The 13,303-nt window shown below is 39.0% G+C and overlaps 1 protein-coding gene across 1 annotated transcript in view; it reads left to right on the forward strand.

Annotated features, from left to right (window-relative positions):
- LOC100952166 (activating transcription factor 7-interacting protein 2-like) overlaps nt 1–13,303 on the forward strand; it is a 63,337-nt gene that overhangs the window by 17,186 nt on the left and 32,848 nt on the right. The window contains exons 2-5 of the mRNA XM_023509118.1: nt 1,056–1,930; nt 3,951–4,075; nt 8,856–8,990; nt 9,577–9,675. Coding sequence (XP_023364886.1) covers nt 1,066–1,930; nt 3,951–4,075; nt 8,856–8,990; nt 9,577–9,675 — 1,224 coding nt within the window. The 5' untranslated portion in view covers nt 1,056–1,065. The remainder of the gene's footprint in view (nt 1–1,055; nt 1,931–3,950; nt 4,076–8,855; nt 8,991–9,576; nt 9,676–13,303) is intronic.

Here is a 13,303-nt window from a genome sequence, read left to right on the forward strand (position 1 = left end):
GTACTATGGGCGCTGAGCCTTTTTTTTTTTTAGAGACAGAGTCTCAAGCTCTGTCCCTTGGTAGAGTGCTGTTGCGTCATAGCTCACAGCAACTTCCAACTCAGGCTCAAGCGATCCTCTTGCCTCAGTTTTTCTACTTTTTAGTAGAGATTGAGTGTTGCTTTTGCTCAGGGTGGTCTCGAACTTAAGAGCTCAAGCAATCTACCCTCGTCAGTCTCTCAGGATACTAGGATTACAGGTGTTAGCCACTGCACCCTGCTCATGTCATGTATCTTAGTGCTTGTTTTATATTTTTGACTATTAGGAATTACTCCTGTAGTATCATTTATTACTGAAACTTGAACATTAGGAAAGTTTAAAAAGGTACTACCATTATGTATAGCAAATGGAATGTTTTATTCAAAGCTTTGTTTATTGTTTGTTTTTATGAAGAAGTGTAATGTAATCTTTAGATTATTCAAACTATGGCCTGTTTGGATGATTAAATCAAAAGTGAATGATTAGGTTTGGCACCCATATTCAGTGGTTAGGACACCGGCCACATACACCAAGGGTGGCGGGTTTGAACCTGGCCGGGGTCAGCTAAACAACAATGACAACTACAACAAAAAAATAACCAGGTGTTGTGGTAGGCGCCTGTAGTCCCAGCTACCTGGGAGGCTTGAGGCAAGAGTATCACTTAAGCTCAGAGTTGGGGGTTGCTATGAGCTGTGACACCACAGAACTCTACTGAGGGCGACATAGTAAGACTTTGTCTCAAAAAAAAAAAAAGTGATTATAGCACTGAGGTGATAAATAAAAGGTGGTCAGATAAATCATCAGGCTTAATGTGAAGCAGGGGCTTACTAGCAATATAAAATTTGAACTCATGTAATTTAAATTTATAGAAAAAATTGGAATTATTTGTACGTTTTCAGTGACATGAAATGGATATAATTTCCAATAAAGTTAGTACTTACATCTGGAGATGTAGTGTCAACATTATTTTAATAGTGTATATAAGTAACTTTAATTCACTAGGGAATTGGATTTAAATATGATATCTTTAATTCCAGGATATGAGAGATGGCAAGTCCAGATAAAAGTAAACGGAAGATATTAAAAGCCAAGAAAACAATGCCTACAAGTTGCCGGAAGCAAATAGAGATTCTGAATAAGTCGAAGAACATTGAAGCACTGAAAATAACAGCAATTGGGAGTAATGTTCCTGGGAATAATGTTCTAAGTAGTAATCAGAATTTAAGTACTGGTGTCATAACTAGCAAATGTATACGTTCTGAAGACGTTGCTTCCTCACTGGACTCTAACAGAAATTCGGTATTCTTACAGAGCAGTGAAGTATTCCCTCAGAATTTAATTAAACCATTAGAAGAAATTGTTAACTCAGAAACAGGAATGGAATATGTTTATGAACAAGATGCATGTCCACATCAAAAGCCAAGTAAAGCAACAGATTCTCCCAACAAACTCTTTATACAAGAGGCAAAATTTTCAGGAAACACTTTTGAAAACCAGTCTGAAAACCATTTTGAATATCAGGCAGCTGTAACAAGATCCTTTTTTGAACTAGAAGAGGCTCTAAAATCTATTTGCTCTCAACCCAGTGTATTAAGTGATGTAATTCAAATTCCAAAGTCTACAGTAACCAATACTTTGGATGATAAGAGAATGGACAAGATGGCTTCCCACTTAGAAACAAATTTCAACCCAAAGTCGCATGATAAAAGGCAAAATGACAATATTTTAAGTTCAGACTCAAATTTTGTGCCTGTTGAGAAAATACCTCTCTTGGTGAATTCAGTCAACTCCATCTGTGCTGCTGAGGTTTTAAAAACTGAGATATCTAGTCGGATCTGTCATTCCAGCATTTCAAATTGTGAAAGTAAAGAGGCGATGTGGCAGTTATCACTTGATGCTGATAGTAATCACAGTAAGTGTTAGGCATCTTTTGGAGAAATTAAAATAGTCATTTTCTCTGGGGGGATTTTAAAGCTTCAGATATACAAATAGGCAGGAAAAAGGTAAATGATGACAACATTTCTGAACCATTGTGGTGAGGAGGGGGAAAGGTGTCCACCAAATCAAAAGGTAAGTTAATTCTGGTAAAGAAGGAATCAATCACTTTCTATTAAAAGCACAAAGAGATCAAAAGGTGGCTTATACACGTAGCAATTGTTTGATCCATTTCACCTACATCTTAAGTTATCTTAAGTTTATATATTAGGTTAACATGGAGACGCTTGTAATCCTAGCACTCTGAGAGGCCGAGGGAGTTCGAGACCAGCCTGAACAAGAGTGAGACCCTATCTCTACTAAAAGTAGAAACACTAAATCAGGTGTTGTGCCAGGCGCCTGTAGTCCCAGTTAGTTGGGAAACTGAGGCAAAAGGATCGCTTGAGCCCAGGAGTTTGAAGTTGCTGTGAGCTATGACGATGCCATAGTACTCTACCCAGGGCAACAGAGTGAGACTGTCTCTCAAAAAAAGGGTGGCGCCTGTAATCCCAGCTACTCGAGAGACTGAGGCGAAAGAATTACCTAAGCCCAAAAGCTGGAGTTTGCTGTGAGCTATGACACCATGACACTACTGAGGGCGACAGAGTGAGACTCTGTCTCTCTTTTTTTTTTTTTTTTTTTTTTAAGACAGAGCCTCAAGCTATCCCCCTGGGTTGAGTGCTGTGGCATCACAGCTCACCGCAACCTCCAACTCCTGGGCTCAAGTGAGTCTCCTGCCTCAGCCTCCCAAGTAGCTGGGACCACAGACGCCCGCCACAGTGCCTGGCTATTTTTTGGTTGCAGCCATCATTGTTATTTTGGTGGGCTCGGGCTGGATTCGAACCCGCCACCTTAGGTGTATGTGGCTGGTGCCTTAGCCACTTGAGCCACGGGCACCAGCTAAGACTCTGTCTCTTAAAAAAAAAAAAAAAAAAGGATCGGTGCCTGTGGCTCAAGAGGCTATGGCACCAGCCACATCACATAAACCTGACACCAAACAATGACGGCTGCAACCAAAAATAGCCAGGCGTTGTGGCAGGCCCCTGTAGTCCCAGCTACTTGGGAGGCAGAGGCAGGAGAATCGCTTGAGCCCAGGAGTTGGAGGTTGCTATGAGCTGTGATGCTGTGGCATTCTACCCAGGGCGATAGCTTGAGGCTCTGTCTCAAAAAAAAAAAAAGACTAGTTGAAAGACAATGGGAGTGTGCGTATGTGATTTTAAGAGATGAGATCTTGCTGTGTCCCCCAAGCTGGAATGTAATGGCATGGTTACAGATCACTGTAGCATCCAACACCTTGGCTCAGTGATTCTCAACACCTTAGCCTCTTAAAGTGTTGAGATTACAGGTGTGAACCACCATACCTGGCCAATCATCTGCTGAGTATAAGATGGTAAATAATAATATGGATACATGTACATATGTGTGTGTAGGGAGAGGAATAGAAACAAACAGAATGAAGTTTGGGGTCATAACATTGTTAAAATAGCAAAATTAAATTTCATTAGAAGTAGTGTATTTTAGTTAATTAAATAGAAGAAAAAATTGATTTCATAGGGTAAATTTTGTATTATGTAGGGTATGGAGCAGTCATTTAACAAGATGAATTAAAAATTGTTTAAAATAATAGGATCATCTATTAAAATTATGTAAGACTGCTTAAGTAACTGTTTATAAAAGTAATGTAGAACTACCTATATAACTGTAACAAGGGATTAAATTCTGTAATTTTGTTAAGTTTTTATGGGGGTGTGTGTATTAAATAAGGTTAAAGGAGGAGTATATCTGAGACTAAAATCCTCCCTAAAATACTCATTTTTTCTTTAAAGGAATAGTTTTGGGGAATGTTTATATGCCATTGCATATTCTAAAAAATGCTGCCCTTGTCACTTCTTAGTTTGCTTAGAGAGTCTCTAAATGAGAGAAATTCCCCTTATCTCTAATCTTTCCATCTCTCTTAGGCTATTATCAAAAGAAGAGGATATTTTCAGAAAACAAAGAAAATGTTAAGCGCATGAAAACTGCAGAGCAAATTAATGAAAATATTTGTGTGGCTCTGGAAAGACAAACAGCATTGCTGGAGCAGGTAAAATATCGGGGCTTTGACATGTGCTTCAAAAACTTATTTTGACTAGTAAAAAAAAGGTAAAAATTGATCTCCATAAATACATAGTATAGATGACTTTCATTTGATGCAAAGCTGGCATGTGAAAACCAAATTCGCTGACTGATTAGGGAAAGATAATTATTTAAATTACCAAAATATCTCTAGTTTCTTGAACATGATCTCATACAGAGTAACCTAGAGAATCAGCTGGAGGTAGAGTCCTGTTTGAGAAATGAGCTTTTAGTCAATATTATTCTCAGGTATCTCTGAGTCAGATACTGCGTGACTTCCTTCTTTGGCTTTGCTCAACAACCTGATCTCTTCTGTACTAGGCATGGAGTTCTTTGATCTGGAGATGTATCTGTTTGTGCACCTCTTCACAGTTGACCACTACTTACAGATTTAGACAACCCAACAGTCCATTGCAAAGTCTTGCTGCATTCAAACTTACTTGCCCTAATTTCCGTAGTTACACAGATGAGGTGTATTATTTGACATTTTGCTTTAGCGGCGGTTCTCAACCTATGGGTTGCAACCAATGAAAATACATCCTGCATATCAGATGTTTACATTGTGATTCATAACAGTAGCAAAATTACACTCATGAAGTAGCAAAGAAAATAATTTTATGGTTGGGGGTCACCACAACAGGAGGAACTGTATTAAAGGGTCACGGCATTACCAAGGTTGAGAACTACTGCTTCACAGCTTCACTAAATACAACTCTTGCCTTCATTTTCACCTCTTTTCTTAGAGTTTCCATACATGTCTGATCAATTCTGAGTTGAAATGTAATGAACTTCAGTTCTAGTAGAATGGCTGTGATCAGGACCAGTTTTTTTTTTTTTTTTTCAGGACCAGTTTTGATAATCATGTTTTACTATCACTACCACTGCAATGCCATCATTAAAAGTCATTATGTGGTAGGTAAATGTCTCAGCTGTAATGGACCAAAATTTCCTAGTCTAAATTATCCTGCACACTGTTTCAGAAACAGAAATCTACTGTCTGTTTTTGTTTGTTTTTGTTTTTTTGAGACAGAATCTCAGTATGTTGCCCTCGGTAGAGTGCCGTGGTGGCATAGCTCAGAGCAACCTCAAACTCCTGGCCTTAAGCAATTCTTTTGCCTCAGCCTCCCAGTACCTGGGACTACAAGCACTTGCCAGAACACCAAGCTATTTTTTGTTGTTTAGTTGGCCAGGTCCGGCTTTTAACCTGCCAACCTTGGTGTACATGGCTGGCACCATAACCACTGTGCTACAGGTGCCAAGCCAGAAATCTACTGTTTTCTCAAATAGACCACTATAGTTACATAGTGACATATCCTATGAATGTGTGTAAAATGAAATCTTTGAAAGATTCATGCAGAATTAGCTTAAAAGGTGAGTCAACAGTTTTCCCCTTTCGATCTCTTGGTTTTCTTCCACAAAACCAAAGGGCACAATAAATACTATGTAAATGTTCTGTTGCTGCCAGGGAAGGGGTGGTAGTATTTTGGTAAGCATGGATCTAGCCTGAGGACCATGTTATCTAAGAAAAAGGTTAGGGATTCCAGCTGTGTCTTGGTCCTTTTGATTAGTAGCCACATCTGGAAATAAGTTCTAATATGGAACTTATTTCTGATATGGAACTGATCTGTAAATAGCTAGGTTTTCCTCACTTGCTTCTGTCTACACAGTTCTCTCTATAAACTACATCTGTATAATTACCTTATTTGAATAGGAGTGAGATAGGATCCTCCATTCTGAAATTAGTCTTCCCTCCCGAGAGTCTTAGAGCTATTATCTCTTAGCTGTTAAGATATTATTAGGATCTTGGAGTAAATGCCAGTTAAATTACTGAAGTGAAAGGATTATTCCCCTGAAGTCCAAGTTATTCATCCTACCCACTGTCTTACAAAGTTGGGACAGATAGGGGATGTGTAAGTTTGTCTCCTTTAAATTTTAGTCCAGTTTGGTTGTGATCTGCAAATTGGAATGAGGACTTCCATCCAACTCTACAATGCTGGGCACAGTACCATTGGAGAAACATATTTATGTGTTGAACAGAAGTCATTGTGTCTTCTTTTTTTTTTTTTGAGACAGACTACTCTGTCACTCCTGGGTTAAATTCTGTGGCATCATCATAGCACACAGCAACCTCAAACTCTTGTGCTCAAGCCATCCTCTTGCCTCAGTTTTCCAAGGAGCTAGTACTACAGGTGCCTGCCACAAACAGTGGGCTAGTTTTTATATTTTTAGTAGAGACAGGAGTTCTGTTCTTTTCTTAGACTGGTCTCAAATTCCCGAGCTCAAGCAATCAGCCTGTCTCATTCTCACAAAGTGCTAAGATTACAGGCATGAGCCACCATGCCTGGTCTTTGTCTTACTTCTGTATAAGGAGTATTACCACTAACTGAGAAACAGTATCTTCTAACCCTTGGTAAGTTTAAGATCTGCCTCTCTCTGAATCACCAGAAGTACTTACTTAAATTGTGGTTTCTTGAGCTAATCATTTAAGACCGTTGTCTTAAGCTCCTGTTTTCTCAGACATACCTGATAAGAATCATTTATAGTGCCTGTTAATTATACAACTTTCTAGGCCTCTTTCCTAAAGATTGATTAGTAGGTCCAGAATGGAATCTAGGAATTTGTGATTTTAACAAGTATCCCATGTGGTTCATCCTCACTAGGGAAGTTTGAGAAGCACTGTACAAAACAGTGTCTCCATGTTTAAGATACGTAGACATGTTTGTCCAAGATTCATGTGGGTACGGACTTCATATATTAACCCGAGCCAGTGAACTGAGAAGCATATAATGATCCATAAAACCCACACATGGGTAATAGGTAATGGCTGTAGGTAAAAGTAGTTAGTGTTTCTGACTGTTTATTTACATAATAAATTTACATAAATAAATTTATTTACTTATTTTCTTGACCAGATATTTAAAAGTTGTGAAAGTTAACAGTGACAATCATGGACGGTGCCTGTGGCTGAAGGCAGTAGGGCGCCGGCCCCATATGCCAGAGGTGGCGGGTTCAAACCCAGTCCTGGCCAAAAACTGTATAAAAAAATTAATAAATAAAAAACAATGACAATCATGTCTAATAATGTTGTGAAACCATGGAAAAAATGTTAGTGAAGCAGTACAGAAGAGGTCAAGTAGGCAACTTTGAGAATAATTAGAAACATAAGGAAAAACCTTGGAAATAATCAAATAAAATTAAAGAATACATAATTAGTCAAGTGATATCATTATGAAAGAGTTTTAACATAGGAACTATGTGTTCCAATTTTGAGCACCGTGGAACAAGGTAATGAAGGGGAGATGTAAATATTACTATTAAATACCTAAAATGTATTATGACAGGTGTCATTATTTCACTACGTATTCTGTTGTGAAAGTTGCTTATGGGAGAATATGTACTTCAAGGAAAACTACAGTGAATGTTTCTGAATAGATGGCCTGACAGAGCTATTCATGTCAGTGGGCATCGAGGTTAATTATTCTCCCCCAAAATGGGCCAGTCTATTTTGAAGAAAACAGCCAGATAACTAGCTACTACAGTCTGTTAGAATAGCATGCATTATGCCAGATATTGTTAGTTCCTGGTATCTTCCAATTTTAGCAAATAAGAAAGCCACCCTCTAGAGGCTGAGGCAGGTAGATTCCCTGAGCTCACAGGTTTGAGACCAGCCTAAGCAAGAATGAGATCTCGTCTCTAAAAATAACTGGGCGTTGTGGGTGCCTGTAGTCCCAGCTACTCAGGAGGTTGAGGCAAGAGAATAGCTTGAGCCCAAGAATTTGAGGTCTCTGTGAGCTGTGACACCTTGGCACTCTATCAAGGGTGACAAAGTGAGACTTTTGTGTCCAAAAAAAAGAAAAGAAAAAAAGAAAGCCATCCTCTTCAAAACATTATGCAACTAATGGTGATTATCTTGCATATTTATTTCCCTAGTATCAATTCAGTTCTTTTTGTTATTTTATGGAGGTCTTTTCACATATTACCTTACTGTGTTCTTATAAAAATCCTTAGGGACCACTTGTTCAATAGACATGTATTGTATTATCTACCCATTTCTGGACAAAGAAAGTGAAGCTTAGAAATGTGACTTCTATAATATGTCATAATTTTCAGGGTACTTGTGTCTTGCACTTCTTTTGTTAAATTTATTCCTATTCTGGTCTTTCTGATGCTGTTATAAATGGAATTGTTTCTTAATTTTATTCTCAGATTATTCATTGCTAAGATAAAGAAATACAACTGAAAAAAAAAAAGAAATGTGACTTCTGAAAGGTCATATAACTTGTTAATGGTAAAGTCAAGGCTCAAACTTGTGTAATTTGTTCTGTATCTATTGCAGACAGACCAACAAACCATTTTCATCAGGCTCTGCTTTTCAGATCAGTAGAATTCCTTTTTGTGGAATAGTAACTTTCAGTTAAGGTTTTTAAAAAATATAAATGGGATATAGTCTTTAAATTATTCCTACAATGTATATTATGGAATTCAGCTGGCACTATTGTGAATAAATTTAATTTCTTAACATGTCTAACATCCAATATTTAAGTATTGGACATGTTCTATTGAGTTTAATATTCAAGTTTTATAAAACTTACAAGTATAGCAATGTAAATATAAACATACAAATACAAATAAAGTATGCTTTATTGGTTATAGTAAATCCAGAAAAGAACAAAGCTATTTTGAAAAAGTAGAAAATGGCTTTTAAATTTGAAACATGGGGTGTTTTGGTTTTTATTTTAAAATTCTAGGTCAGACATTTGATTCGACAGGAGATCGGTAGTATAAATTACAAACTATTTGATAATAAACTGAAAGAATTGAAGGAACGCATTGGGAAGACACTGTGCATGAATAAACATGAAGCAATAGCTGATGAACTCTTCGTAAGTGTCTAATTTCATTTGATTTTTTTTTTTTAGCCCTTTTAAAAAATAAAATTTGGTGGTATCTTTCATACTAGGAAAGGAGAACATTCAATGAAGACCGAAATCCGATTCCTGCCCACGAGCCTAACATGAGAGTACACCATAGATAATAGAGTTTATTACTTCTTAGCAATATTTGCTGTTGAGAAATACTTGTACAACTTCTAGGCATTCTATATCAGGGAAGACTTAATCCATAGGCAGTTTCTCTTCATTCTAAGTATATCTTTATGAGAGCTCACACAATCTGTTTCAGGCATTTTTGGATTTTTTTGTTTTGTTTTACTTTTCTTGCTGATGGGCATTTGTACCAACATTAATTTCATTAGGGACTAATTAAAAGTTTGAGCTTCTTCTCTTCCCTTCTTAAATATCATACAAGCATAAAATGTGGTTTAAAACTTTTTCTCATATGAGAATTTCTCATTTATTTGTGTAAATGCCTATGTCTCACAAACTACTTTGGCAGATAATTTTCCCTTCATTTCTATAGGATATATTATTTGGTAGTCTGATTTAATATTTATTTGTTTTTCTCTTCTAGGCAAAAATAGCAAAACTTCAAAGACGTATTAAAACAGTAAGGTTATCTCAAAGGAATTGTTTACAACCAAACATACGATCCAGTAATACAAGCTGTGAGGTAGGTATAAATAAAAGGAATTTTAATAACCTAGTCTAACATTATAAGTACTTGAATTTAAGAAATGAACATTTTTCTAAGCCAGGACAGAAAGCTTAAAGGATAGTAAGCTTTTGAATGTTCCCATGAATCTATGTTGGGAGGACACCCTTAGGTAGTAAATGCCACTTGTATTCTTTCCAGTAGAGAGAGTAAAAAGATAAGTGATTGGTCGAGACCAGTGACCTTTTTTTTTCTTTTTTTGAGACAAGTCTCTCTTCGTTGCCCTCAGTAGAGTACCATAGAGTGCCGTATTGTCATAGCTCACAGCAACCTCAAACTCTTGGGTTCAAGTGAGCCTCTTGCCTCAGTCTCCCAAGTAGCTGCGACTACAGGTGCCCACCACAATGACTGGCTATTTTTTTGTTGTTGTTGCAGTTGTTTAGCAGGCCTGGGCCCGGCTAGAACCTGCCAGCCTAGGTGTATGTGGCTGGCGCCATAACCACTGTGCTATGGGCACCGAGCCCCTTGAGTAGACTTTTAGTAAAAACATACAAGTTGGGCAGTGCCTGTGGCTCAGTGAGTAGGGCACCGGCCCCATATGCCAAGGGTGGTGAGTTCGAACCCGGCTCTAGCCAAACTACAACAAAAAAATAGCCAGGCATTGTGGCAGGCACCTGTAGTCCCAGCTACTCGGGAGACTGAGGCAAGAGAATCGCCTAAGCCCAAGAACTGGAGGCCACAGCACTACCAGGGTAATAAAGTCAGACTCTGTCTCTAAAAACAAACGAAAACATACAAGTTAATGATTGCCAGTGAGGGCATAGAAAGAAATGAGGAGCACAGTAGAGAAAGCTTATGTAGGTTTAGAGAATGCTTAAATCTTCATAAACAGACCACTGGTAGAAGTACAGACTCAGAACGCTGCTGATAAGAACTCAAAAGAAAAATGGGAAACATGGTACTAGAAACTGAAGGAAAAGAAATTATTGTCTTTTAGGGGTAGGAAGCTTAGCCAAATTGTGTCCTATAGTTTGTGTGGAAAACAGTACTTACAACAATGAATTTGGATTTTTTCAGGCTGATGAGATTTAAGAGCAAAGTGTGGAACATTCAGCTTACTTTCTTCTTGCTTCTTATCGTATAATGTGAGAAGAAAGAGATGGATTGGAGGAGGAATTGGTTAGTAAGAAAGAGCCAGGACTTGATGATTTGGGAAATTTTTCACTACCCTGATGGTAGAAGTCTCTAGGAGGTTCGCTGCCAGAAAAGCATGCTCTATAGAGAAAGCCAAAGGTTTTGCTGGGCAATCCTGTGTTAGTGCCTTAGAAGGCTCAAAAGATCACATTATTCAGTCACACTCAGGGTTCTGTGAGATTGGGCCTAGGACTCTATTCAGTAGGCACTTACTCTAATTAGGTTTTGTCAGAAGGTCACAGTATTCAGTCACACAGAGGGCTCTACCTGTTTGGGTTTCACATGTAGATCCTGACTTCCTCTTGTGTGCTGTATTTACCCTGAAATTGACCTTTAAGAATTCTTGCTGAGGCTGCACTTGGTGGCTCACACCTGTAATCCTAGCACTCTGGGAGGCTGAGGCGGGTGGATTGCCTGAGCTCACAGGTTTGGGACCAGCCTGAGCCAAAGCGAGACCTCTAAAAGAGTCTCTAAAACTAGCCAGGCATAGTGTCAGGTGCCTGTAGTCCCCACTACATGGGAGGCTGAGGCAAGAGAATCGGTTGAGTCCAAGAGTTTGAGGTTGCTGTGAGCTGTGAAGAGCACTCTACTGAAGGTGACAAAGTGAGACTCTTGTCTCAAAAAAAAACAAAAACAAAAAACTCTGCTCAGCACCTGTGGCCCAAGCAGCTAAGGGATCAGCCACATACCCCTGAGCTGGCAGGTTTGAATCCAGCCCAGGCTGACCAAACAATAATGATGGCTGCAACCAAAAAATAGCTGGGCATTGTGGTGGATGCCTGTAGTCCCAGCTACTTGGGAGGCTGAGGCAAGAGAATTGCTTAAGCCCAGGAGTTGGAGGTTGCTGTGATCTGTGATGCCACAGCACTCTACCCAGGGGGACAGCTTGAGGCTCTATCTCAAAAGAAAAAAAAGAACTCTTGCCATGATATACCAGTTGGCTTTATTCTTCTGGCTCCACTGGGTCTTCATTTCCATCCCTGCTGAGTGGGAGGTTGGGCTGTGGCCATTGCCACTGCAATGGAGTGGGTCCTCTGATTCTGCAGTGATGGAGGTGAGAGTTAGCCACTACTGCTACAGGTTTAGGGCAAGTGCGGAGTCTCTGGCTTCCTTGGCATCCAGTACAGGATATATGGAGAGTAAGGAGAAAACTTAGGTCACTCACTGTGCTGTTTGCCCATTAGTTATGAGGTCTTCAGTTTGCCTTTTTCTTTACATAAGTAACTATCAGTTATTTTATGATTATTCATTGGATTATTTCTAGTATCCTGTTAATTATTATTTGGGGGTGGTTGGGGATTAAGTAGCTTAGTTTATTTACCAAAGAAACATGATTGGTGGTTCTGGTCTGGATTGATGTTCAAGGTGATGTTCAAGGGAGAGGATGTTAATGATTTCTTTTCTCATCTCGGGTGGTCCTCAACGTTTGGGGGCTTTAGAATTGTTAGGGGTCTTCCTACTGTGGGCTAAGAAAGAATTCTCAACTCAGATTAAGATAAGTTTTGAAGCAAAAAGTTTATTTCATGTATTTTGTGTCACTTTCTAAGGGAGGCAAGGGCTTAGTATGAAAGAAAGAAGTAAGGGCTTGGCGCCTGCAGCTCAGCAGGTAGGGCGCCCGTCATATAACCAGAGCTGGAGGGTTCAAATCCATCCGGGGCCTGCCAAACAACGACAACTACAACAACATAGCCAGGCCTTGTGGCAGGTGCCTATAGTCCTAGCCACTTGGGAGGCTGAGGCAAGAGAATCACTTAAGACCAAGAGCTTGAGGTTGCTGTGAGCTGTGACAGCATGACACTCTACCCATGGGAACAGCTTAAGACTCTGTCTCAAAAAAGAAAGAAAGAAAGAAAGAAGGCCAGCCCTGATGATAAGTTGCTTGGGCTTTTTTTGGAATTTTAAAGAGCAGAAAAGTAATTGCAAAATGATTGATAACAGAAGCCAGTCTGCTTTCCAGAGTAGTAGCAATAGCAAAATGTAACATAAGGTGGTGGTTTTCCAGAGCTGTTGTCTGTTAGGCTGGTCTTAGTTTGGTTTCATGGAATGTGGTCTGACAGATGCTTAGGGGTTGGGGGCTCCATGACCTTTTCTGTTTGTTCCTTATTTTTACAGTTCTGCAAACAAGCTCATAAAAAACAAGTTACCAAGTTTGCTTATTGCCTGACACACTGGGGCCAGCACACTTTTATATGTAGGGATGTTTCTGTGATAGATGGCTTACTAGCAGTGTTACCCTTTCAGTAATAATGATTATTTTTTTCTTAATGGTGTAGTTAGAGGGGAGGATCAGGGAAAAGTGTGTCTATACCACCTTGTCCTTGAACTGAAAGGATACCAGATATCTTTTGATACTGACTTCCAATGTTATTTACACCCATTTCTGTATATAAAATCTGTTTAAGATAGTGTTTCAGAATTCTGCCTTTGTGTGTCTACACTTTTTTTTTTTTTT

Source organism: Otolemur garnettii, unplaced genomic scaffold (assembly GCF_000181295.1).
Source record: "Otolemur garnettii isolate 467f Iridium unplaced genomic scaffold, OtoGar3 scaffold00369, whole genome shotgun sequence".
Classification (NCBI taxonomy): domain Eukaryota; kingdom Metazoa; phylum Chordata; class Mammalia; order Primates; family Galagidae; genus Otolemur; species Otolemur garnettii.